This window comes from Delphinus delphis, chromosome 15 (assembly GCF_949987515.2).
Source record: "Delphinus delphis chromosome 15, mDelDel1.2, whole genome shotgun sequence".
NCBI classification, from domain to species: domain Eukaryota; kingdom Metazoa; phylum Chordata; class Mammalia; order Artiodactyla; family Delphinidae; genus Delphinus; species Delphinus delphis.
The window spans coordinates 602,323-629,087 of NC_082697.1; the positions used below are offsets into that span (position 1 = coordinate 602,323).

At 64.7% G+C, this 26,765-nt stretch overlaps 1 protein-coding gene across 1 annotated transcript in view; it reads left to right on the forward strand.

Annotated features, from left to right (window-relative positions):
* The first annotated feature begins 1,811 nt into the window (after positions 1–1,811).
* KCNQ2 (potassium voltage-gated channel subfamily Q member 2) overlaps positions 1,812–26,765 on the forward strand; it is a 53,035-nt gene continuing 28,081 nt past the window's right edge. Inside the window, exons 1-7 of the mRNA XM_060033270.2 lie at positions 1,812–2,110; positions 16,455–16,545; positions 18,217–18,343; positions 18,611–18,786; positions 19,765–19,890; positions 23,769–23,879; positions 24,558–24,653. Coding sequence (XP_059889253.1) covers positions 1,815–2,110; positions 16,455–16,545; positions 18,217–18,343; positions 18,611–18,786; positions 19,765–19,890; positions 23,769–23,879; positions 24,558–24,653 — 1,023 coding nt within the window. The 5' untranslated portion in view covers positions 1,812–1,814. The remainder of the gene's footprint in view (positions 2,111–16,454; positions 16,546–18,216; positions 18,344–18,610; positions 18,787–19,764; positions 19,891–23,768; positions 23,880–24,557; positions 24,654–26,765) is intronic.

Consider the following 26,765-nt stretch of genomic DNA (forward strand, 5'->3'; position numbering starts at 1 on the left):
CCCAGGGAGGGACCATGCCCAGCCCAGGTGGCACCCGAGGGTCTGGGAGGCCTCCCCTCAGCAGGAGGGGGTGGCCCAGCCCTCGTGGTGTCTGCACGTCTGAGTCCCAGGTGTTTCGCCCAGTTTCTGAGGACTGAGCATGTGTGTCCCCCAGACGCCACCCCCGTGCAGACCCAGTGCGCGCGGGACGCAGTGGCCCCTTCTTCCCGTTCGTAAGCCAGGGCCTCCGTCTCCTCCCTCGGCCTGGGCTCAGCGGGGGAGAACCCACCTAACGCTGGAGATCGTAGCTAGTGAGCAGGCCTGGAGGCAGGGAGGTGGGGGTCAGGAGTGTGGCCCCTGGGTGCACCTGTGTGCACAGGTGTGGGTGTGGCATGCGCTGTGGTCTCCCCAGCATTCTAGATGACTTAGCCCTGTGCCTGCACTGTCCATTATGCTTTCTGCCCAACTGAAGAAAAACAAAACCACACCAATGCCTTTGGAACCCAAAGGGCAAACGACACAGCTGACCTGGCGCCAGGGGTCCTGTGTTAGCAGCCGTTACCGGTGAGGGCATCACCAGCTACTAAACAGGGCCTTTTGCTTGGTACATCCCACGATGCCAGGTGAATGTGGGAGGAGTCTGGGTGTAGTCAGGAGGGGCCCCTGAAGCCAACACCATCCTAGGTGTGCAGATGGGAGGTCCGGGGGGGGCATCGTGAGGAGCTGACAGCATCGAGTGTGCAGGGGCCCCTCGGGAGCTGAGGAATGAGCCCTCTGGTCTTCCAGCAGCAGGTTCCTGAGTGACCCCCCAGGACACCCACAGCCACAGGGGAGGCCAACTCTGCCCACTCCCCGCCAAGGGGACACGCTGCCGTCTGCGTCCAGAGCCTGCTCTCCTGAGGCCTAGGTCTTGCCCTGGGGCCCACTCTCCAACCCCCTGCCCCTGCCTCCGGCCTCTTTGGGGTCTGCAGAACAAATCCCAGGCCCCTTGGGGGACTTCAAGGCTCCCCGGGGTGTCTCTCAGGTCTGAGCTTCCTGACCCTCCTTCCTGCCGAGAAGCCTCTGCACACTCCCACCTTTCCCCAGCTGTCTCCCCCGCGGGGACGTCCTCTCCAAGGCCCAGTTCACGCTACCTCTTAGGAAGGAAGTCTCCACAAAGGCCTCCCTGCACGTCCAAGGGCCTGGGTTCTAAAGCGTCCTCATGCCTGGCCCATCTAGAGGCCAGGAGCATAAGGTCCCGGGGAGCTGGGCCTTCTAACAGAGAGCCTGGCCTCCCCGGCTCCAAGGGGTCCAGTCCGGGCCCAGCTGGTAAGAATTCGCCTGGGGCCAGGCCCCGGCACCGCACCGCCTGGGGATCCCAGGGAGAGCTGGGGTCTCTGCTCAGGCGTGTGCTTGCTTGGTCCTGCCCACCCCAGAGGGGACCAGGGGGCCGGATCCCCTCGTCAGGGCACACGTGGCCGGAGGGGCGGGAAGAGGTCGGCGGGGTGGCGCAGCCTGACCCTCCCTCCTCTTTCTTCCCCCTCCTCTCCTCCCCTTCCCTCCCGCGGCCGGGGCGGCGGCGCAGGAGTTAACGGAGGGGGGGGCGGGGCGAGGCGGCGGGCGGAGCCGGCGCGGCCGCGGGCCAGGCGCCCAGGCGCGCGCGGAGCGAGGGGGCCGCAGCGTCCCCGCGCGCGGCCCGGACCCGGCAGGAGCGCGGAGCCGCCGCCGCCGCCGCCGCCGCCGCCGCCGCCGCCTGGCCATGCGGCTCCAGGGCCGGGGAACTGGGCTCGGGCCCGCGCCGCCCCCCGCGCGCCGCCCCCGCTGAGCCCGCGCCCGCCCGGGCGCCGCCCGGCACCATGGTGCAGAAGTCTCGCAACGGCGGCGTGTACCCTGGCCCGAGCGGGGAGAAGAAGCTCAAGGTGGGCTTCGTGGGGCTGGACCCCGGCGCGCCCGACTCCACCCGAGACGGCGCTCTGCTCATCGCCGGCTCCGAGGCCCCCAAGCGCGGCAGCATCCTCAGTAAGCCGCGCGCGGGCGGCGCGGGCGCCGGGAAGCCCCCCAAGCGCAACGCCTTCTACCGCAAGCTGCAGAATTTCCTCTACAACGTGTTGGAGCGGCCGCGCGGCTGGGCTTTCATCTACCACGCCTACGTGTGAGTGCCCACCCGGGCGGCGGGCGCGGGTCGCGAGGCACCCGGGCGATCGGCCGCTGGTGGCCCGTGGGCGCACAGCTGCGGGCTACGAGGGCCTCCGTGTGTGTCCGAGCGCCCGCGTCAGTCACACCGTGTGCCTGGGGTACCTTGGTTCAAGAGAAGGGCAGAGGTTGGAGAGCGATTTTGGAGACGTCTGGTCGGAAGGAGTTCTGGGGTCGGGGTGGGGGCGCCTGTCCCCCTCTCGCGCCCGCCAGCGGCCTGGTTGGGTTGCATCAGTCCCTCCCCCGCAGGATGGGGAGATGTGCAGCGCCCCAGCCTCCCCTCCTCAGCCCTGAGAGGCCCCTCCCCACGGCCACTGCACCGAACAAAGGGCCGACCAGGGAGGGAGGGCGGCGCTGCCCGTCCTGTCACTGGATCTGGACTCCTAGAGGGCCCCCTCTAGATGGGTTCCCTCAAAGAAGGGGGAATGGGGGGAGGGGTTGGCCCTCCTTCTAGGGTGCGCTTCTGGGGTGCTGCAATGGCGGAGGGGTCCCGTCGTTACTCTCCGCCCCCAGCCGTGGGCTCAGGGTAGATAGTTGGCTGTTCCTGCCCCGTGGTGCCTGCACCCACCCCTGGCCTGGCCTGCGTCGCCCCCCTCCCCCCCCAGCACAGCCTCGAGCCCCTGCCGCGGCTCGCTGGGGGAGCAGGTGCATGCCTGACGCCCCTGCGCGCGTTCTGGGCTCCAGACCCCCTTTATTGCAGAGTGGACCCCCAGGAAGAGGGGGGCCGCCAGCCCTGGCCCTGGGAGGGCTGTCGGTGGCCCTGGGCCCGTTGTTCAGGGAACTCCTGGCTCCTGCGCCAGGGCTGGTGGCCACAGGCCGGCACTGTGCGCACACGGGTGTTCGAGCGTGTGGTGTGTGTGTGTGTGTGTGTGTGTGCGCGCACGCGCGCCTGTGCTGGTGGCGAGCACGGCCTCTGAGCCTACAGGCGCTCTCTCCCATCCCAGCTAGACTGGGCCCAGGACTCGGCCATTTTGTGAGAAAGAGGCATTTGGGGATGGGAGTGAGGGGTGGATTCTGGGAAACCGTCTCCGACCAAGTGCCCACCTGGGATGAGGGGGTGTGTGCCCGTGAGTGTGCCTGTGACCTGTGAGTGTGTGCTCTGGACGGACCCTCTGTGGGTGGGGGAGAAGACCCTGGGAGGAAATGCCAAGCTGCTGGAGGGATAGGTGTCCTGGGGGTCCCCACAGCCCTGGAGGCCTCCTGGCCACTGTTCCCAGCCCCAGCGCTGAGCCACCCCGGGAGTCCCAAGAGGCAGAGGCTCCCCTGGCACTGTGTCAGCCCCCGCCTGCCCCAGGGAGGTGACCTGGTTCTTCCCGGGGCGGACATGCCCAGGTGCGCTCTTCCTCCTTGGAAGAGCCCCGTGCCTCCTCTCCCTGCCGGGCGGGGGCCAGCTCTGATCAGCCAGGTCCTGGCCCGAGGTGGCCTCTGGTGTCTGGGCACAGCCCAGCGGTGCCCCCACTCCTGTCTGACCTGTGGTGCGGCTGCTGGAGGGTTCGCTGTGCTTTGGGCACGAAGGTCCCCGCCGGCGGCACTTCCCGGGGTCCCCTCTGTGTGGCCTCTCCCTGCCCAGGCCCGAAGTGGCCGGCCCCTCCGTGCGTCCTGCGTCCTGGAAGCTGCAGCCTTCAGAGCTGGGAACAGAGTGTGGGGACTGGGGGCCAGGCAGCTGCTCTCGGGTGTGGGTCTGCATTGCCCCCGCCTCGGGAGTGCCCGAGTCGGGACAGGTGGGCCTGCAGTGTGTGAGGGTCCAGGGGCAGTGAACGGGGCAGAGCTGCCCTTGCCCCCAAGGCATTGTGGAGGCCACCGCGTGGGGTCTCCACCCTCCCGGCGCCGGCCCGGGGGTGCTCCTGAACGGCGACATCTCTGTCCCGCTGTTGCTGCTCATCGGTCACCCCCCGGCTCCCCGGGCCTGGAATTCACTAGCTGTCCCCAGGCCCAGCCCATCCTTGGGCCCAGCCCACTGGACTCAGGAGGCCTTCACTGCCCCCATATGCTGGTCCCCAGTGGTGCGGCCTCCCCTGTGCACCCCCCGCCCTCCAGCAGGGACTGGCCCTTGTCTGTTTGGTTTGTTGATTAAACCAGGTCAGGCCCCTCCTGAGCTGGGCCTGGGAGGGGCAGTGGGGGCCGGAGTGGTCGCGGGGCTGGGGCAGCTGCCCTCCTGGGCCACCTTCCAGCAAAGCCTGGCTTCTGGAAGGCAGAGGTGTGCTGAGCCCTCTGGGTGTCAGAGGCGGGGAGGGAGGTGGCCGCCCTCTGGCCCCCGGGCTTTGCGCGCATCAGGCCAGGTGCCCCTGCCCTTTGCGGACGGGCTGTCTCCATGGACGTGCCTCTGGGCCTGGAGCCATCGCCATCACTGCTGCTGCCTGTGGGGGCGGGAGGCTTCCCTGAGTCAGGAGGATCCTGGACCAGGCTGAGGGGAGCCCGCCCGGGCCCCCCTCCCAGCCCCGAGGCCCCTGCAGTGTCCCTTCCTCTGCTCTGGCTGGAGAGGGAGAGCAGTCCCCGGTTGGGCAGGTCCCCGCCCCGCATGGCTCTTCACCCAGACCTGGCCGGGATTCTGGGCGGGCAGGCTGGTGTCGTCCGCAGTGAGTGGGGGCCCTGTCGCGAGGAGCTGGGCCGTGTGGGGTGGGGAAGGGGTGCATCTCAGCTCACCATTGCCTGCCCTTCACAGCCCCAGGCAGGTCTCGGGGCTCCGAGGGTCTGTGCACCCCTAGAGCAGGGCATCTTTACACGAGAGGATTTTCTAGCTACGGTCTAGGGTTTTCATGAGTTTCTCAGAGGGGGTGTGAGCCACAGAAAAGGCCCCCAAACACTTCAGGATGCGTGTCCAGGCCAGTGGGGCCCCAGGGGCTACTCATCTGCTTCAGGCGAGCCCTTGGGGGTCCTTTGAGAGCCTGGGTTGGGTGTGCGGCCCCCTCCCCTCACGGGTGGGAGCGGCAGCTGCTCCACCATGGTGAGGGGGTGGGGGGTCTCCCCGAGGCTCGAGTTAGGAGGGGAGGGGAACCGCACGTCTTCTGGGCCGGCCCTCTGTCCGCTGGTCTCAGGGCTTCCTCACTTTGTGGCCCCATTTTCACTGGTGAGGAAACCGAGGCTGAGACGGTCGAGTTCCTGAGTTGCCCCACTCACGCTGGACAGAAGGGGTCTCGGCCCAGTGATGGGAACTTGGGGTGCAGATCGGTTGACTTTTCCAACATCCAAAAGCCACTTGGAGTTGCCAGGTGAGACTGTGTTTGAAATAGGTGGGATGGAAAATGCCGGTGACTGCAGGGCAGGGACTGGCCCCTGGAGGCCGGGGCTCGCCTGAGCGGCTCACTCTTGGGAGCTGCCTTCTCTCGGGCCAGTCCAACGAGCCCCCTCCGTCCTCGGATGGCGTCCAGGTGGGTCTCGGGGGGCCGCTGACATTTCGGGGCCTGTGGCTGGGGCAGCGGGATGGGGGCCTGGGGCCTCAGGGCCCAGCTGCAGTCCCCTGCGTGGCCTCGGATAACTGGTCACGTGCAGGCCGCCCGCTGCCCCTCTCACCTGTCCGCCCTCGGGTGGGCAAGCGTGGGCCCACGTGCTGGCCTCTCTTTTCCTCGGTGTGACTGCACTTGGGGGGCGTGGGGGCCCCAGGGCAAGTGGCCCTGGGTGTCTGCTTCTGAGAGGAGCCTGGGGTCTGAACGGCTGTATTCTCAGCTTCTTGCAGCTCCCAGACCTCGCTGCAATCCTGGGGAGGAAATGTCTATCGATTGAAGAGTTGGAGAATCTCATGGAAATTTCCCCAAAGGTGAAAACGGCAGGAGGGTTGTGGTTTCCAGGGAGACCAGGGCTCAGTAGACTGTCCCCAGTAGGCTGTCTGGAGACCTCAGGCCTCATCGTAGGATTTCTCACCCACAATAAGACAATGAAGTGTTTTTTAATGAAGTGTTTCTTAATCACGGTGTCTAATTACACTGTCGTGAATCCCCGCAAACGGTCTGTGTCCTCAGGGTGATGGGGTCGGTAGGAAGCTCCGTTCTTGACAGTTTCACAGATCAGAACAAAGAAAAATCTGTTTTGTTAGAAACCGGTACAAGTCAGACATTGAAACTAGTCTCTACGGAGACTCGGCGGGGGGCTTCGACGTGGGCACCGCCTCGGAAAACACCTAAACCCGGAATGATTGTGAAGAGACCGGCTTGTTTCCAGGAGCGCAGCCCGAGCCTGGTGGTGGATAGAGCATCTCAGGGGGTTCTTCCCGGTCCGTTTTGGTCAGTAAGTGAATCCTAGGCTGTGTTAATCCCCGCGCGCCTGCGTGTCCACGGTGAGGCCCGGGGTCTGCTCCTGGCCACTGCTCACAGGCGTCCTGAGTCCGTCCTGGCAAGCCCGCCAGGCTGCCCCCACCCCCGGGTGCTGCGTTCTGAATGCCCCGGAGAAGGGACAGGCTCCAGAGGACCGAGAGTTCTCTGGGGGCTTTCGTGGAAGGTGCTGAGGGCCAGGATGGCGGTGGGGGACCCCGCGGAGGGCCGAACCTCCGCTCGGCACGACAGGGCGGGACGTGCTGCAGGCACTGCGGGCTTGCGACCCTTTCCTTGTGGGGGCCGGGGGTGGGGTGGGGCTGGGGGCCAGGCCTGGGGCTCACGATGCTGGGCTGGCCCTGGGCTGCAGCCTTCTGCGCCTTCCTGAGCCAAGGCTTGTGAGAGACCTTGGCCTGTGTCCGGCAGCCTCATTATAAACCGTGCTGCCTGGGTCACCTCGTGGGCGGGTCATCTGAAACGTTCTCGAGTGTAAACGGAGGGCCTTTCCTGCATGGAGATCGCCGGGTACGTGCCTTAGTCACGGACGTCACCTCGTCACCCCCACGCCCCATCAGGTGTGGTGTGAGGTTATAACCAGTGATGGTTCAGGGGGCGCGCGTGGGCAGAGGACGGTGAGCCGTGGGGACCGTGGGCTCTGCGGGGGCCTGGCGGGGAATCCTGCCTTGGGCCCGGTGTCCCCTCATCTGTGACGTGGGGACACCACTCTGTGCTTGTCTCCTGTGACTCACTCAGCACAGTGCTCGGAGCGTGTGACGTTCACGGGGTCCTGGCCGCGTTGTCTGTCACTCAGCAAGGAGGAAGACCAGGCAGAGGGAGGCGGGCGCGTCCGGGACAGCACCCCGCGCCGTCCGCCCTCCGCGCGGCCCGGGTGTGTTCTCAGTCCCGTCGGCCAGTGACCGCGCCTGGATGGAGGGGTTTGGGGCTGCTGTGAACGTGGCCGCGTGATTAGACACGGGGCCCCCGTCTGAAGCTGTGTTTGTCCAGGAGGACTGGCCGTTTTCCTAAAGGACCTCACTGTTCCACAGCTGCCCGGGTATTGGGGGAGGTCTTCCTTCCACGGCTGAATGGTCCCAGCGCCCTGGACCTCCGAGCATAGAGGCCAGAACGGTTTTGGCTTGAGAAGGACCATTGCGAGCGGGTTGTACCAATGGACCCCCAGACCGTAAAGGGGACCCCAGGTTTCCGCACGGGCTGCGTCCTGATGAGCTGCACCCCCTCCTAAGCTGTCGTGTGGTGACTTAGTGTCACGTGGGCCGCCAGGCTGAGCCCATCTCCTGGCGCTGCCCCGGAGCATGGGAGACTCCTTCTAGCACAGCCACTCCCTTCTGAAGGCTGGTGCCCGGCTGTGCTTTCCAACAGCGGTTTGCTGACAGCTCTGCGGCATCGGGAAACGGGCCTCATCCGTGCCATGCAGTTCCCTCCCAGCTGTGGGGCACCTGGCCAGCAAGCCCGGGCCAGCTTGGTGAGATCCGAGGTAGAAAGAAGAGGGGCGTGCGGCCCCGAGGTTGTCCCCCAGGGACTCTGCCTTCCATGCTGAGGGGAGGGTTTGACGCAGCTGCCCCCGCCCCCTAGGCCTTCTTTCCACTGTTCTGCAGGCGGCTGTGGCCCGATGACCGCTCCCAGCTTGCTCCCCTGGCAGCTGGTGGGTGCCGGTGAACCCCCAAAACCCCTCTTGGTGAGGTGGGCGCGTGCAGGAGGGGTCAGGGCAAAGAAATGACTGTTTCTAAAGCCTGTTTGTTCCTCGTGTGAATTAAGGCAGCCATGGCCGGAGCTGGGGGGAGGTGGTCCGGGTGCTGTTTTGCAAACGGTCTGGAGTTAGGGAGAGGGCTGGTCTTTGTTGTCTGAAGCTGGGCTGCACCAAGCTTCTAATTCATCCAGGAGGAAGCAGGGCTGGGGATGCCTGGGTCTTGGAGGCCCTGGGTGGGCAGCTCTGGGGCCTGCGTGCCTCCCAGTGGGGCTGCAGGGCCCACATTCCTCAGTTTGCCCTAGTGCGTTTGGGTGGCTTCATCCACAGCCCAGCCAGAGCCCCGGGGCATGCAGGCCCCAGAGTTCCCTACTGTGAAGGCCTGGGTTTGGCAAGTGCAAAGGGGGTTCCCTGGGGAACGGGCAGGATGGTGCCTGCTGAAGGGAGAACAGGGACAGCGGCAGGACTTCTACCAGGTGTCCTGATGCCGCGGGGCGGGGCGCAGGTGAGCCGGGCTGAGTGACGGACCCAAGCGCGCGCTGGTGAGCGGGGCCAGCGGCGCTCAAGCCCGGCAGAGGCTGGGTGAGGGCTGCGCCTTCTCCAGCAGCCCCAAGGACGGTGGGGAGACCCCTGGCCTGGGGCGGGTGCCCACCCACGAGGGGGCTCTCGCCTCTTCTCGGCCACCAGCGGCCCAGAGCCTCGGTCCCACTGCCCAGCAGCTGGGATCGGCCCAAGGGAGGGTGCGCTGGAGCGGGCGGGCCTCTTCCGGCCACTCCTCGCAGAGGCCATGTTGGCTTTCCTTGGTTGAGACGTGAGGGTGGGTGTGTTCCAGCCGCCAGCCCTGAGTCTGACCTTCATCTCCAGGATGTACTCAGAGCCGAGCGTCCTTAGGCTCTGCCGGCTACCCGGCTTGAGTAAAATTAGGTCTTTAATGTCTTCAGATTACCCGGGATATTTTTTTAAATATTTATTTATTTGTTTATTTGGTTGTGCCGGGTCTTAGTCGCAGCACGTGGGCTCCTTAGTTGTGAACTCTTAGCTGCAGCGTGCATGTGGGATCCAGTTCCCTGGCAAGGGACCGAGCCCGGGCCCCCTGCATTGGGAGCGTGGATTCTCTGCCACTGCGCCACCAGGGAAGCCCCCTGGAATAATGCACAGAATAAACGTACAGAACCGCGTTTGTTCCAGAAAGTCCTACTCGGACTCGTTGGAAACAGCGTCTCCAGAGATTCCTTCATCGTCTGTTGTGGGGACGGGTCTCAGCTCCCAGGTTGTCCCTGGCTGTCTGCTGCGTGTGCCCCCGCCCAGGCCCCTCCCTCCTCTGGGTCCTGTCTGGTCCGCCCCTTCCTTCCCTGGAGCCTCATTCTTGACCTGACTAGAGAGCTTAGAACTTCCGAGCTTGCTTTTACATTTAGGCTTGGAAAAAAATATTGGAAGGGTTTGTCTGAGGAAAAGGCCAGTTTCTCCTGGGATTCCAGGCTTCGGGGGAGGAAGCGGGGGCGGGGGAGGGGAGTGGAATGTGGAAGTGGGAGGAGCCTGGGTGAGCACCTGCCGATCCATTTCTGTTCCTGGGAGCAGGGCTCTGAGCAGGGCTGCCAGTCCTGCCGGGCCTGGCTGGGTCCACTGGCGTTTAGAAGTCTGTTCTCCCTGGAGGCCAAGCCTTGGTGGGGTGTGGTGGCAGCACCGGGACGGGCCCTCCAGCAGGAGGGCAGGGCCTGACCCGGGGTTCGACTTTCACCCGGAGGAACAGGAAGCGAGAGCATTTGGAGCTCAGCCTCTGGCGGGGGTGACCCGGGTGAGCCGAGGCGGGACGGCGTGCAGGGCGCTGGCCGCGGTCCTGATCACGAGCCCACGGCCGTCTCTCCAAGCGAGCTCCGTGCGGGACATGGAAAGTGGGGAGATTGGCCCATCACTGGCTGGCCTGCGGACGGGGCGCTTGGGGCAGGCGCGTGGCCGCTTGCTTCCGCCTCCCGATTCAGCCTCTTGTGCTCACAGAGCTTGTGCTCACAGACCAAGGAGGACTTGGTCAACGTTCTCCAAGACGGTCCTCTCCGCTTTGTGCGGTTTGATTAGCTGAGAGCTGAATTAATATCGTGTGGACGGAAATCCAGTGTTTCAGGCCAGGTGGTGGGCAGACAGCACTGCGTGGTCTGAGCGAGAGGGGCTGGCGGCCTCTTAGAGAAACACTTGGTTATGGTCCATTACCTCTTCTGATTATGAAAATTACACACGTCCACCGTAGGAAATGGAGAAGATGCAGAAAAGCTGAGGAGGAGCGTTTGTCTTTCCCGATTGCCTTCCGGGCATCTGTGCCTGTCTCTGCGTTTCTTAAAGGAGATCGGATTCAGGCTGTCGTCCTCCTTCGTGCTAACCGTGTGTGGTGGGGATTTTCCCGTGGAATCAGACAAGTCTCTGCTGGACGAGTGTTGGGCTTTGTCTCTGTCATCAGGGCTCCTGGTGCCCCTGGGGTCGGGGGAGCATGAGGTGGCCCTGTCACTGATCCCTCACCCTACGCCCTCGGTGGCTTATGGCTGGGGAGCAGACGGCGCTCTGGCCTGGAGAAGGACCCAGGCAAGCACGTGCCTGGTGGCCCCCCGGGGTCAGGACCAGGGCTGGTCCGGGAGGGGGCTTGTTAAACCGAGGTCCTGCCCATGGCTGCCACTCGAGGTGTGCAGATGGAGGCCAGCAGAACACCAGGAGTGTTTCTAGGGGACCCCTGAGCTATGACCCATGGGGCGCGGGGGGAGTGGGCCAGCCCGAGAGCCGCTTGGAGGGTGTTCAGGAAGAGTCCGGGGGAGCAGGCCTGGCCGTGCTGTCGACCTGGGGAGGCGGGTCTGTGAGGGGCCCTGGTGTGGGGGTACCCTGAGCGCCTGCATGGGTTCCTGTGCTCACGAAGGGGATGTCAGATGCCCAGGGTGGTCCAAACTGACCCCTCGTGGCGGGGGAAGCACCTCTCCCCCGAAAGATGGTATTTGCCCTGGGCCCTGACCTCAGAGGGCTGTCCACGGCAGTGCCTCCCACAGGGGACCCCTCCCCTCCTCACCCCGCTCCTGCGCAGGCTTCCGCGCGGTTGGGGCTATGGGACCCGCAGGGCCGGGGGTCAGCCATGCTGACCGTTTCGTCAGGCCAGCTCCCTGGACAGAGCCTGGCACTCAAGGGACCCCAAAGGTGGCTGTGCTGGGGGTGTGTGTGGTAGGCCTGGGGGACGCACCCCAAGACGGGGACCCCCAGAGTGAGCCGGGGCCGGGGGAGACCAGGACTTACAAGGACAGAGCTCAGTGTGGACCGTGGAAGAGAACACACCTGGAGGGGGACCCCCGCACCACAGCACAGGAAATCACCCAGCCAGCGGCTGCCTGATCCCCACGTGTGGATGCTAAGGCATCCCGGGGGAGGCTGGGGCCCTCCTTGCCCCCCAGGAAGCCTCAGAGCAGTGTCCTTCTTTGAAGGATGGGGTCAGGTCCCCTGGTGGCAGGGGGTGCGGGGAGCAGTGTGGGCAGAGGGGTAGGCTCTCCCGCCCAAATCTGTGCTGGCACAGGGGGGAGCTGAGGCACGGGTGGGGAGGGCAGAGGGGAGCTGAGGCACGGGTGGGGAGGGCGCAGAGGGGAGCCGAGGCACGGGTGGGGAGGGCGCAGAGGGGAGCTGAGGCACGGGTGGGGAGGGCTTGCCCGGGCACAGACGGGCGGATGGGCCTTACCCTCTGCTTCAGTCCCTGACAACCTGGCCTGTTTCTGTTTTTTTCTTTAATTGATGTGAAATCCACAGAATGTGCAATTATTCAATTTAATTTAATTCAAGGGAGGCCTCAAATGCCAAGGCCGGAGCTGGACCTTCCCAGGGTCTGGGACTTCCTGGGTTGGGGCCTGTCAGGTCTGAGGCGTTTACTGAGCACTTACTTGCCGTGTACGGGGGCCTGGCGGGACTGCAGTGGGCCTGGGTGGGCGGCCCTGTGGGCGGGGCTCGTTTCCAGGGTAGGGTCTGCACACGGCCGCCCACTCCCTCGGGCCGCGGCGGGATCTCAGAGCGATTCCTCGCGTCTGGCTTGTTTGCGCCCGGAGCAGCCATCAGGAGTCCAGGCTTCCTGTCGCCCAGAGACTGGCAGTGGCCCCAGGTACTGGAGGCAGAGCAGTTCATTAAGGGTGAAATTAGATTCCGGGCTGCAGCGCCAACTGCAGTCCTGATGGACGAGGCAGCGGGAGGTTCCCCGGGGACCCGGTGTGGGAGCTTGGACCTCACACTGGCGGCTCCGCCCCCGTCCCCTCCTGGGCTCCCAGGCCACCCGGCCTTATCGGGATGGGCGTTATCCTGGGGAGACCCCGCCAGTGGAAGCGTGCTCAGGCTCGGCCCCGCGTGGCCGCGGGGAGCTGCATCACAGCCTCCGTTTTCTCATCTGTAAAGCGGATGAGCACCTTCTTCCAATCTGCTGGGCTGTCGCCTGCCTGGCGCGTAGCTGCATTGGAGCCTGGGGGGTGGTGCTTGATGTCAGGGACCCCTCCCCATCCTTCTCTCCCAGCTCTGCCAGCCAGGGGCTGGGGCTGAGCAAGTGGGGTGCTGGTAACACGACTTCCTGCCGTTCGCTTATGAAAGGTGTATTTCACTGAATATGTAGAATGAGGTGAATAATCCCAGTCATCGCCCAGCTTAGTCCTTGAAGGGAGCGGGGAGTCTGGGCTGTGGGCCAGCACCATGACACCCCCCCTGGTGCCCTCCCAACAGTGGGAACCAGACGTGGGAATGAGGTGGCGGAGACCTTGTCACGTTTTCCGGAAAAGAAATATTCCCTGCAGTCAGATGGGGGGAGGGGGTGGGAGGGGAGAGCGGAAAGCAGTGGGGTCTCCCTCTGGGGGTGGCGGCCGCCCCCTCCCGAGAGTGCAGGGCAGGCAGAACGCACACGTGTGCACCCAGGACCTGCGGCACGGCTGTGGGTGGGCTGACCGCCTCGAGGGGTGCTGTCAGGCCTTGACTGGGGGGCTCCCCTGGCCAATGCCCAAGGCTCCACCACCCTCAGTCCCTCCCGCCTGCCCTGCCTGTCTCTCCATGCGTCAGAATCCCTACACTGAGGACCCTGCCGTGCCTCCACCTGTTTCAAAAGAGGGGTCCATCTCTGCCCAGAGCTCAGGCTGTGGAAGTCCCTCCTGATGTCTGGCTGAGGTCTCTCCTGCTGCTGTGGGTCCTGCAGTGCTGGGGCCCGCCCCACCTCGTGGCCACTCGTGAACTGGGTGGTGCAGGCCTGGTTGTGCATCTGGGATGCGGCTGCTCTGATGCTCACTCTCCAGGTGGCCTACCTCCCCCCTGCCCAGGTGAGCAAGGTCTGAGGTCCCTGGCTGGCCTGCCGCTCCGCCTGACCCCCATCACAGCCCCTGGAATCTGGGGCTGGGGACCAGCTGCTTGAGCTGCTCGTCTCCTTGGCAACCGCTGCCAGGGAAGCATCCTGACGATGAATTCATTATCATAATCAGCCGCCATGTTCTGCCTTTGCAGCCACCTCCTGCCTCCCCTCCTTTCTTTTCCTGCAGCCTGGACAGTTCCCAGGCTGGAGGGCATGAGAACTCCCCTCCCCCAGGGCCCTGGGGCCTCGGTCCCGGTGCTGGGGAGATGTACAGGATGGTGCTGGCCGTTGAGCTGAACCTTGCAGCAGGGGGACGGGTCTCCCAGCCTGTGGGCGGGTAGAACTGCTCACCGATCCCATCTGGGGAGGAAGCGGACCCAGCTACTAGCCACCACGTCCTCTGGGGCCTGGGGGTCGGTGCTAAGCACACAGCTTGCCTCCCGGGGCCTCCCAGTGGCGGCGGCGTCCACCCTGCACCTCCCCAATGCCTCTCCAGAGGAGGAGAGGGGAGAAGGGGAGTCCCTTAGAGCCACAGCTGGCAGCTCCCGTGAGCCTGCCAGGAGCCAGAACCCGGGTCACCGAGGCAAGAGAGGTCTTTGGGAAGGAAGGCCCCCGCCTGGCTCAGACTCCCCAGGGTCTCCAGGATGCTCCGGTGCCCAGGGCCCCAGCATAACGGCAGCGGGCGGCCCTGCGCTGGGCCTCAGGGCTGGGGGTGATCACCTGCGTCGTCCTGCGGGAGGGCTGGCCCCCCCACCCCCTGGCTCCCCGGGGGCTGGGCCTCAGGAAAGTGTCCCCTGTAATGGAGGATGGCGTGCCTGGGACCACGAGGCCAGAGGCGGAGCCCCTTTCAGCCTCGCTGGATGGCCGTGGGCTTCGGACGTCTCCGGGCCCAGGATGCGGCTGTGTGCTGGGCAGGGGTGGTCGCCGGTCACAGGGTTACCCGCAGACAGGAGGGGACCTGGAAGTAAGTGCCTTTTCCCCATTGTGGCTACCTGTGAGTGGCCGGGGGGGGGGCACCACTGCCCTTTGGAGTTGTCCCTTTCTTGATCTGCGGGGGCCCTGCCTGCACCTGGAGGCGTGGCTGGGGTGCCCGCTGCGCGTGGGAGTCTGCTGCTGCCTCTCCTTCCTCCTTGTCGTGTGGGTGTGCTGGCCTCTCTCTGGAGCATCCATCCTGCTGCACCCCCTGCGCGCCCCAGGCGGTGTCGCCTGCGACCATCTGTCCCAACACATCAAAAACAAAACTTGGAATGTCACTGGCGCTTGGGCCGCAGCTTTGGCTCCTGAGCTGCTGGTGGGGCTCCCGACAGCCTGGCAGCTGCCTGCTGGGAAGGGCTGCGCTTTGTGCAGCGTACCCTGGCCATTCTGGAAGTTTCCGAGATGCTGGTCAGAGCGCCCTGGGGAGGCGGGGCTGAGAGGGCCTGGTCACCTTGGGACCTGGGTCTTTCCTGTTTTTCTTTAGAGGAATGTTTTTATAAAGCACGAGGAGCTGCTCTGCGTGGGCGCAGCCCTGGACTCAGTCTCCCTGACAGGTGACGATGGCGTCAGGCATCCCGGGGCCCCGATCTCCAGTCTGGTCAGACTTGCCCGCTGCCGGGTCCTGGACACACTGTCTCCCCCTCCCCCCCCGACCCCCTCCTGGCGCCAGTCCACTTGCCCTTTCCTCTGCCAAGGAACACTTTCCCTTCCCTGTTGGCCCCACCAGCACTTCATCCTGCAGCGTTGTGAACACCTCCACAGGGAAGCCCACCATGCTATGCGTCCCCCCGACTCCCGCGCCCAGTGCTGAGCTGAGCTGGGGATCCTGCCAGTCTCTCCCACCGCCCAGGCCCCGGGGTCCTGACTCACCACCCTGGGATCTCCTCTGACCCTGGCAGATCCTCTCTGGGCACGTGGGCTCCTTCCCACCGCAGGCAGAGAATTACGAGTATAAGGCACATGAGGCATCTGGACATTTTTCCCCCCAGGGCTCAGCTAATTGAATAAATTGGCTAATGAGCAAAGGAAATTAATTGAGGTTTTGAAACGTGACCGTTTCCCTGCGTGCGTTTTGTCTGTGCCAGCGGCCTCTGTTATCTGCCCGTAGCGCCTCTGCCCTGGAGCTGGGGGCGCATCCGGAGACATCCTCGGGGCCACGCTCTGGGGAGGGGCTGCATGTGGAGGCGGGTCTGCGCCTCTCTGGGCCTGGTTGTCAGGCCTCTGGGGCACATGGGCGGGGCCGCCGCTCCGTGACCAGGCTGGGCTGGGCGGGGTAGGGCCCGAGTCACTGTCGCTGTGGCCCGGCTGAGGTTGGACCACGCGGCTTTGGCTCTGAAGGGTCTCATCTCCCCTCCTCCACCACTACCACGGTGGATGGTGGTCTCGACACTCTGGGGTGATGGGGGTGTCCCAGTGGTGATGAAGTGGGAGGGGCGTGGTGTGGGGTCCCTGCCCAGCTTCCCGTACCAGGTGCTCTGTGCCTCAGGAGGCCTGGACGCTGACCTCAGCCCTCAGGGGCTCTGCTCCCTGAGACCCCAGCCCCGCCCTGTCCGCTCTGGCTGGACACCTGCTGCCCATCGGCTCCCGGCTCCGTTGGTGCCCCCGCCAGCACCGCCTGCAGACACAGGTCCTGCAGACACAGGTCCGGCGGCCAAGGGCGCTGGGACGGTGTGTGTGAGGCTGGTGTGAGCCGGGAGACAGGAAGTGTCTACTTCGGGGCCTCGTGAGGAAACAGCTGTGGATGAGGAGAGGGGTGACTGCGTATGGGGTGCCCTGCGTGGGCACGGGCTGTGCGGTTCACTCATTTCTTGTTTGCCCAGCGGCCCAGAAGGCAGTGTCCCCCGTTTGTGGTTCCTCTGAGAGGGACGTTGGACGTTGGCGAGGGACGTTGGTGGGGGCGGCGGGGGGAGTGTGGTGGGCGTCCTGCAGAGCAGCTGGGCCCAGGCATCGCCGTGGAGCCCTGGGCTGCCGCGTGCCCCTGCCCTGCCCTGTGCCTTCCGCGCCGGCTGGCTGCCCGGCCTGGCTGACCGCCTTCTGCTCCGGCCCCCAGGTTCCTGCTGGTCTTCTCCTGCCTCGTGCTGTCTGTGTTCTCCACCATCAAGGAGTACGAGAAGAGCTCGGAGGGCGCGCTCTACATCCTGGTGGGTCCCGTGGGTCGGCGCAGACGGGCCTGATGGCGGCGGAGACCGTGGGCGGCAGCCTGTCCCCGGTCCCGTTGGTCTGATCTCCCAGACGCCCACCGGCAGGGACCCCCGTCCTCCTGGCACCCATGGCCCCTGCTCTTCCTGGTAGCCCTTGGGTCCCTCCCAGCTTCCCCCCCACGTTGGTGATGCTGCCGCATCCTCAGCCCCCACCCGTCCCTCCCCCGAACACCCCCGGCACCCTGTTACCCTCCAGCCTAGGCTGGCCCCTCCCTGTGTCGTCACAGTGCCTGATAGCGCCCCCCCGTCCCCACCCCCTTTCCTGTCTTCTGTTCTCACTAGAGCCTGAGGGCCCCGGGGGCCCCCTCCACCCCATAGTGTGGGGTGTTCCCTGGCAGATGTGGGCGTGGGCTGGGGGTTGGGAAGCTCACAGCAGGCGCCATGGCAACCACAGGTAATTTCTGTGTTGCCGTTGGTGATGGAGGCATATGGGGCACCTCCGGGGAGCCCTCCGCCCCTGCCCACCCTGCGCTGTGTCCTGGGCCCGCCCCCGGGCATGGGAGCCCCGCCCCCTTGGCAGTTACCTGAGACCCTCCATCGGCTCTGCCCTCTGGGTCCCCACTCGCACACCAGCTACACAGGATGGGGTCCCCACTCGCACACCAGCTGCACAGGACGGGGTCCCCACTCGCACACCAGCTGCACAGGACGGGGTCCCCACTCGCACACCAGCTACACAGGACGGGGTCCCCATTCGCACACCAGCTGCACAGGACGGGGTCCCCACTCCCACACCAGCTGCACAGGACGGGGTCCCCACTCCCACACCAGCTACACAGGACGGGGTCCCCACTCCCACACCAGCTACACAGGACGGGGGTCCGCACTCCCACACCAGCTACGCTGCACAGGACGGGGTCCCCACTCGCACACCAGCTGCACAGGACGGGGTCCCCACTCGCACACCAGCTGCACAGGACGGGGTCCCCACTCCCACACCAGCTGCACAGGACGGGGTCCCCACTCGCACACCAGCTGCACAGGACAGGGTCCCCACTCGCACACCAGCTACACAGGACGGGGTCCCCACTCGCACACCAGCTGCACAGGACGGGGTCCCCACTCGCACACCAGCTGCACAGGACGGGGTCCCCACTCCCACACCAGCTGCACAGGACGGGGTCCCCACTCGCACACCAGCTGCACAGGACGGGGTCCCCATTCGCACACCAGCTGCACAGGACGGGGTCGCCACTCGCACACCAGCTGCACAGGACGGGGTCCCCACTCCCACACCAGCTACACAGGACGGGGGTCCGCACTCCCACACCAGCTACGCTGCACAGGACGGAGTCCCCACTCGCACACCAGCTGCACAGGACGGGGTCCCCACTCGCACACCAGCTGCACAGGACGGGGTCCCCACTCCCACACCAGCTGCACAGGACGGGGTCCCCACTCGCACACCAGCTGCACAGGACGGGGTCCCCACTCGCACACCAGCTGCACAGGACGGGGTCCCCACTCCCACACTAGCTACACAGGATGGGGTCGCCACTCGCACACCAGCTGCACAGGACGGGGTCCCCACTCCCACACCAGCCGCACAGCACTCTCCCCTCCCCCCCCCCAGCGGAGCCAGCAGTGGCTCAGCCGTGGCTTCCCCTGCAGGAAATCGTGACCATCGTGGTGTTCGGCGTGGAGTACTTCGTGCGGATCTGGGCCGCGGGCTGCTGCTGCCGGTACCGCGGCTGGAGGGGGCGGCTCAAGTTTGCGCGGAAGCCCTTCTGTGTGATCGGTGAGGCCCGCTGCGGGGGGGGGGCAGGCAGGACTGCAGGATCGGCTCCTTCTGGAAGTTTCTCGTCACCTGCCCTCTTGGCGTCAGAGCCCGTGGTTATGAGGTGTCGGGCGGCCGTGCCCAGGGCAGGGCTGGGCTGGGCGGACAGTGGAGCCAGGCCCACGCCAGCACTTTGTGTGCTTCCGTCTGTCCGTCCTCCCGGGGCCCTGGTGGGGGCTGCCCTTGCGCGGCAGGGGGCCGGCCCGAGCTCCTCCGCTGTCCCCGCAGACGTCATGGTGCTCATCGCGTCCATCGCCGTGCTGGCCGCCGGCTCCCAGGGCAACGTCTTCGCCACGTCGGCGCTGCGCAGCCTGCGCTTCCTGCAGATCCTGCGCATGATCCGGATGGACCGGCGCGGCGGCACCTGGAAGCTGCTGGGCTCCGTGGTCTACGCGCACAGCAAGGTGAGCAGGCGGGACCCAGCCCCTCGTTTCCTCTGGGCGTCTCCCCATGACTTGGCCGTCTTCCTCCTCTCTCCAGCGTGTCTGCTGTCCGGTCCCTCTGGGCCCGGAGCCGGCTCGCTCCTTGGTTGGGTGGCCGTGCCGGATCAGCACCCACTGCCCCCCAGCACCCACTGCCCCCCAGCACCCGCTGCCCCCCAGCACCCACTGCCCCCCAGCACCCGGGCTCCTGCCCGTTTAGGCTGAGGCTCGTGGTGGCCGCTGGCCGTGGGAGCCGCGAGGGGGCTGCAGCCCCATGGCCCGTCCAGATCCCGTCCCTGTGTTGCCAGGGGCCCTGCCCGCCCAGACCCTGCCCTGGCAGGCTCCGCCAGGAGGCTGTCCTCTTGTGGGTGGGCTTATTGGCCCCAGAGTCCCTTCCCCCCCACCCTTCCTGTCTGAGCAGGAGGCCGTCCTCTTGTGGGTGGGCTTGTTGGCCCCAGAGTCCCTTCCCCACCACCCTTCCTGTCTGAGCCCGGAGGCTGGGGCTTGGCTGGCAGGACGGAGAGGGTGGTGGTCCCCAGGGTGCTGAGGTGCTGGACCCCCAGGGAGGGCACTCAGTCGGGGTGTCTCCCCCAGGCTCAGGCAAGTTGGGGTAGGGTCCCAGCAGCCCAAGCTTCTCCAGCCTGACGGGCTGACGGCCGCCTGGGGACACTCCCTTCCTGGGTGGATGCGGCGCTGAGCCGTCCGTACCCACCGTCCTCCAGGGGTGAGGTGCGTAGGTGTGGGACCACCCGGGGCTGGAACTGGAAAACACGCTCCCCCTCCTGCCTGCCCCGGGATCGGGGCTGCTGGGGCTCTGCGGCCGGCTCTCGGGAGGGGTGCCCACCCGCTGAAGCCCGGGGGATGCGGCGCCCAGCAAGCCTCCTGGCAGGCGGGGCCTCGTGCTCCCGGGGGAGAGTCGGGCTGGACGCTGGCCCAGCGGCTGTGATGTGCCTCTTTCAGGAGCTGGTCACTGCCTGGTACATCGGCTTCCTCTGCCTCATCCTGGCCTCGTTTCTGGTGTACTTGGCGGAGAAGGGGGAGAACGATCACTTTGATACCTACGCGGACGCGCTCTGGTGGGGCCTGGTGAGTGCCCAGCCGCTGGGGCCATTGCCCTTCACTGAGGACACGCTCACCGGGTGTGGCCTTCCTCGGGGTCCCTCCTGCGCGTTGTCTGCCCTCCCCTGCTCCCCACTCCGGGGTGTGCCCCTGACCCCTGGGCCTGGACAGGAGATGCACAGCTCTCCCTGGCTGACTGGGCCAGAGACGTCTCTCTGGGGCCTCTTGCTGGCCACTACTGACGGTGATGCCACGTGGATGTGGCGACCCAGGCGGGGTGGTGGTAGGGGATGCGCCGGTCTGTGTGGGGTGGAGAGGGGCCTGGCCTCAGGGAGCCTGTGCCTAGCCATGGCCAGTCACCTTCCCTCCTTCCTCACTGACCACCTGTGTGACCTCTGTGATGGGGGGAGGGGTCCTGCGGTCCTGTTGATGGGCAGGAGAGTTTGCAAAAGGGGAAATGGACGCCCTGGCTCTCCCAGCTCAACTTCCCAGGCTGCCCCTGCCCAGGGTGGGTCCGGAGCTGGTGCCTTTTCAGCCCATGCTCACGGCCACCCACCTCCTGAGCCCCTCGAGGGCCTCTCTCCTGTCACCGGGTGCACGTGGTCTCTTCTGAGAAAAGCCTTCCCGGGCCGCCCTCTGCAGGGCCCTCCCGCGCTGAGAGGCGATGCCCCGCGTTCTTGGAGTGTGCCCTCTGGAGACCAGGCTGGGCCCCGCGGGCTGAACGGACCTCGGCCTGGCTCCTCCCCGTTTCCACGACGTCCCCAGGCAGGGGGGCCAGAGTGCCCTCCTTTGTGAGCTCTTCCTGGGGGTACTGGACACTCAGCCCGGGGGCACTGGGCCGGGGGTCGGTGGAGGGTCCCGTGGGAGGTTTGAGCCCATTGTCTCCTAGGACCCCAGACCCAGTTCTGAAAACGAGGACCACGTGACCTGGGGCAGATGCTGCAAATCCAGTCGCTGGCAAGAGGGGTGCCTGCTTTCTCCCGGCCTTTAAGCCGGAGAGCAATTTACTTGCAGTTCTTGTGTTAATTGCCACGAGGCCCGGAGTCTGTGTCCCTCTAGCGACCACGTGGGAGGCGGGAGCCTGGCCGGGCTCGGTAGGAGAGGGGAGTTGAGGCCCGGGCACCGGGAGCCGCGCATCGGAGCCCACAGCCGCTGTGCGTCCGGCCTCTGAGCGGACAGCCCGGGCCTGGCCGCTCTCTCGACCTGCCCTGCGCAGGCCCTGCGGGGGGGCCTCCCCATCTGTAAGAATTGAATCAAAATCTTAAACACGCCAAATAGTGCCTGAGTGTTACAGTGAAAACGTGCCCCGCTCCCATCCCCCCCTTCTGTCGCCCCTCCCGTGCCCCGCTCCCATCCCCCCTTCTGTCGCCCCCCCCCCCCAGGAGACGGGGGACCCATCTGTACATTCCCCGCCTCCACGGGGTTCCCTCTGTGAGCTTTAGTTTTACTTTACTTTAGGCCGCGCCTCGCGGCTCTCGGGATCTTAGCCCCCGACCAGGGATTGAACCCAGGCCCTCGGCAGTGAGCGCGCTGAGCTGTAACCGCTGACCCTCCGGGGAGTTCCCTCCCCTGTGAACTTGACTTCAGAGGCTCGCTTTGTTCTGCGCTAGGGTGCGGTTAGCTCCCTCCCTCTCCCTGTCGTTCTCGGAAATCGTCCTGCCGGAGTCCCCTTTCTTCTGCTCTGTGGGCCTGGGGTCCTCGGAGGGGCCTCACTGGCGTCGGGGGAGTCCCCCCACTGCAGCGCGCTGAAGCCAGCCCCCCGAGCGCCGGCCGTGAACGCTCCCCCCTGAGGGCTGGGCCCCCCGAATGCTGGGCCCCGAGTGCCGAGTCTCCCAGCACCACCCCCAGTCTGCCCTCGGTTTGGAGGTCACAGTCTTCTGAGGGAAGAAGTTTTTGTGAGACGTGCGTGTCTGAAGGTGCCCCAGTTCCACGCTCCTGCTGGCGGCCGGGCCCCTCCCTCCCTGACGCTCTTCTGGAGCGTGGGCCCTGTGGAGGGGGGGCTTCCTTCCAGGAGGCTGGTGCCCTTTGCGGCTTCAAAAGGCTACTGCTTCCTCCTTCCCTTCTTCCCGGGGCTCCGAGGCCGCTGGTGAGGCGCTGGGCCGTGGAGTGTGTCCTGCCCAGACTCCCCACCCCTGCCTGCGTCCTGGGAGGTGCCTCCCGCCTGACTCTGTGACTTTAGTCTCGTTTCCAAGGCTCTTTGTTTTGTGGGTACACTTTGTTCTTCTCTCTGTCCGGGGATAACGGAATGTTTAGGAAGTCTTTGCCCCGTGGGAGGCTTTCTGACCAGCTCTGGGGTCCCCAAGAGTAGGGCCAGGCATGGGGGGTACAGGCCCGGCTGCTGGTGGGTGGGCAGGAGGGGAAGCGTCTCCCCTCTCGCTGCTCCAGTGTTCGCCTGTGTGGAGAGGACATGGGTGTGCGGTCCTGGGGCAGGTGCGGGCGCCCTGGCACAGACTCGCCATCCTGCCCTGCGCGCCCTGTGCCCACATCAGTGCCAGGTCTGGGGGCCTCTCCTTGAGCCCCGAGATGCCTTGGGTTTCTCCCCACCTCCTGGCCCTGAGTCAGGCCCGCATCGGCCCCCACCTTGGCGGTTCGCTGCCCTCGCCCTCGGCTCGTGTCCTTTCACAGCCTTTCCTGTCGCGCTGCCGAGTTTTGCGGGGGGAGGGCGCGATTTTAAGTCTTTTACGTCTTTAAAATGTGTTTAGTCTCTGTTGAGAGCAGTCGAATAGAGGAGCCCAATCACCGGGAGGCTTCTGGTGAGAAGCGAGTGTCCTTCTCGCTCCACCCAGCTCCCCGTTACCTGCGCCCAGCTCGCTGGCTCCTCCCAGAACCTCCTATGCAGGCCCGAATGCCTTGGCTGTGGTTTCGCAGGTGACCAGCACAGAAGTCCCTGCTGGCGAAGCCAAGATTATTCAGCCCCGTTTCGCAGACTTTCCTCAGACTGCACAGTGGGCTTTGGGTGGACTCTCTGCATGGCCCCAGAGTCCGGGGGATGGATTCCCAGGGTGGACGGTGGGTGGACGGTGAGAGATGTCCGTGCCTCTGGCGTGGGGGCCAGTTGACCCTGCTGTCCGAGTCCCCCGAGGAGCAAACTCTGCTCCTGTCCGCCGCCTGGCCAGGGCCGCCGATGCCCCCAGTTCCCTCTCCTGCTCGCACCTCGGCCCCTCCCGCTGTTTGGCTAAGACCTCGCCCCTCAGGGCCCGCCTGGGCCCACCTCCCAGCGCAGCCGGCCACGTGGTCTGTCCTGAGCCTCCGAACCTGCCTGTGTGTGTGGCCTTGGTGGTCCTGCACACCAGGCCTGGGCCTCCACTCTGGCAGGTTTTGTGGGAGCTACCTGAAAACGGCCCCTTTCATTTGGGCTCCTGGGAAGGCCCATCCGGGCCCCACTTCCTCCTTGCCAGCTCCCCACTGCAGAGCAATTCTAAACCCGTGGCCCTGCCTGCCACGCCCTGGGGAGGGGCTTTTTCCTTCTCCAGTCTCGCCCCTCCTGTCGCCTCCTCCAGCCCCACCCCCGCCCCTCCCGCTCTCCTGGCCTCAGCTTACAAGCCACCCTCCGAAGGGCCCACACGACCCTCTCCGCGTCCCTGGAAGGTCCCTCGGCACTGTCACCTCTCAGGCCCCTGGCTCTCTCCTAGCCTCTTGGCCCCTGGCTGGGTGTGAAGTGAGAGCAGAGCCTGACCCCCACTCCCAGCCCACAGGGAAGGAGCAGAGGTTCGGAGAGTGGATGTGATCGTTGAGGGGGGAAGGGCAGCCAGCAGTGACCCTGGCCTCTCGGGCCCTGGGGAGGCGGCACGGCGGGGGTTCTGTCCAGCTGCCCTGAGGCCTCAGGAGGAGGGTCTGGCTCGGGTCGCGGGCCTCCAGGCGGCCACTGTCCGGCCTGGCTGAGCGACGGGGCCTGCTGTCCGCAGATCACCCTGACAACCATTGGCTACGGGGACAAGTACCCCCAGACCTGGAACGGGAGGCTCCTGGCGGCAACCTTCACCCTCATCGGCGTCTCCTTCTTCGCTCTTCCTGCTGTGAGTCCTGCCCCTTCCTGCCTTTGCTGGGGACGGGGTCTGGGCTCCCCTGGTGACCACAGCTGCCCTCGGGGCCGTGTGGGGCAGGGGCAGGGCTCCCAGCAGGCCCACAGCCCCCAGGAGTGGATGTGGCAGCCTCCACAACGTGCCGCCCCAGGCTGTACCTTCTGACCCGTGTCTGTGGGTCACCGTCAGCGCCTCCCAGCCTTGTGGGATTGGCTAGTTGGGTCCTAGTGACCAGGAGCGGTGCTGTATGGTGACACAGCTCCGTCAGGTCTCCTTCAGAAGAGGCAAGGGCCCTGTTAACCCTCTACCCGCAGCCGTGAGGGGCGGGGCTGGCGCTGCTGCTCTCCTGGTGGCCCTTCTCTGGGACCCCGGACCACACCTCTCCACTCACTCCAGTGTGGACAAACTGGGGAGGAGGATTAATCTCTGGGCTGAGATGCGTTCAGAGTGGGCCCTGCCAGGCTCCTGTAAGCCTGAAGTTCCCTTTACCCCAAATCCAAGTCTTTCCCCCCAGCCTGTCTCCTGGCACTGGGGGCTGAGGAGGCGGGAAGGTGGAGCTAGAAGTGTGCAGGCACGGGTGGGGGGGCTGCGGTCCCCCGGACATGGTCTGACCCTGAGGAACTGTGTGGGGCTGTGGTCCCCGGGGCACCGTCTGACCCCAGTGATTTGCAGGGCATCTTGGGGTCTGGCTTTGCCCTGAAAGTTCAAGAACAGCATCGTCAGAAGCACTTTGAGAAGAGGCGGAACCCTGCGGCAGGCCTGATCCAGGTGAGTCCGGGTGGCCCCCCGCACGCAGTGCCACGTGGACCTCCATGTAGACCGGCAGAAGCCCTGGCCTGGGCCCACGGTGTTGGAGTGGAGCCCTGCTTCGCGCCCGCCTCCCTGCTGGGGAACTCGAGTCCGTGCTGAGAACCGGCCTGATGCCCTCAGCTGTCTGGCAGCTACAGCACAGGCAGCAGCAAGGCGGGTGCTGGCCAGCGTTCCGTGGGCCCTGGGTCCTGGGCCAGGCTGTCACAGGTGCCCCCGAGGTGTCCCTTCACAGCACTGACACCCATCCTGCAGTGGAATCAGGGTTCAGAGACTCCCCACGCAGGTAGGTGCCAGAGCAATGTCTGTGCTGCCCCAACTCACAATGCCCACCCCATCACTGGGGGTCACGGTGGCCACTCGGCCTCCAGTAGTGCTCCATGAGCCATCCTGAGAGTGTGGGCCCGAGCACGGGCTGCCCGATGGGCCCAGCGTTCCTGCAGCCCCTCCCAGAGCCCAGGGGACCCAGTGGACCTTTGGAGTTGACTGGCCTTTCCTGCTGGCTGGACACTGCCCTGGCCCCTCAAGTGCATTTCTTTCTTAAAGATGTGGTCTTGCCCTGGTGCAGCCTACTTTTGTGTATGTATGTATGCCTGTGTCTTTCACCATAAGAACTTCAAATGGCTACTTCTTTTAAATGCAAAAGAGTGTGAAGAAGAACAGAAACGCCCCCCCGTCCCACCCACTATCGACATAAAGTCACAGCACTACGTGTGGTTCAGAGGTTTGAGTAGCACAGGGAAGGAGCGTGGCCTGAACACGCAGCACCTACCCTCTGCCCCTCCTCTCTGAGAAGCTCAGAGGTTTGGGAAGGAGACGTGGAAGAATTAGGGCTTGGGAAGGACCCACACACACTGGGGGATCTAGGAGGCACACACATGCCCAGTGCTGGATGCAGGCTCAGAAGTGACGGGAGAAGACACTAATTGCTCACTTCAGGCTGATCTTTAGACTCCGTGCAAGCAGGAAGTGATGGCTAAGGCAGAGCTGTAAGTGACCTTCTCAGATGTTGGAGGAGTGCCCCAACACAGGGCCGGTCTGCAGAGGCTGAGAGCATTTGTTTCCTCTTTGGTTCTTTGGGTTTAAGGGAACGTCTGTCAAGTCACCATCTGACAACTGAGCTAAGGGAACAGACTTCAGTGACCACACACAACAAAGAATACAGCGTTTATGGAATAGCTTAGAAAAGTCACTTAACAAACTACTACAATCAACAACAAGCAGCAGCAACAAACTCCGGGGATGGGGAGGAATCTGACTTCCAGAGGTACCACATTACAATACCCAGAATGTCTAGTTTTCAACAAAAAATTGTGAGGCATGCAAAGAAACAAGAAAGTGTGATCCAGTCACAGGAAAAAAAAAAAAACAAGTAATAGAAACTGTCCCTGAAGAAGCCCTGATGTTTGATTTACTAGACAAAGACTTTCAATTAGCTGTTTAAATACGCACAAAAGACTAAAGGAATCCATGGAAATGAGGAGAATCAGAAGAATGATGTCTCACCAAATAGAGACTGTCCATAGAGATAGAAATAATACAAAGGAAACAGATAGAAATTCTGGAGCTGAAGAGTACAATAACTGAAATGAAAAATGCACTAGAGGGTTCAGCAGCAGATCTGAGCAGGCAGAAGGAAGAATCAGCAGACTTGAAGACAGGTGAGTTGAAGTTACTCAGTCTGAGGAGCAGAAAGAGAACAAGTGAAGAAAAATGAGCAGAGCCCATGAGACCTGTGGGATACCATCTAATGTACCAATATTTGCATAATGGGAACCCCAGAAAGAGAAGAGGGGTTGGGCAAAAAGAATACCTGAAAAAATAAGGCTGAAAACTTCCCAGATTTGATGAAAGACATGAGTCTGTACATCCAAGTAGTATAAAGTCAAAGAGATTCACACCAGGGCTCATTATGATCAAACTGTTGAAGCCCACAGACAGGGGGAGGCTTGGAAGCAGCAGGAGAGAAAGGACTCTTGGTGCCCAAGGGTCCTCAGTGAGGGTAACTGCCGATTTCTCATCAGAAACCATGGGGGCCAGTGGGATGACGTGTTTAAAGTCTGCAAAGGAAAA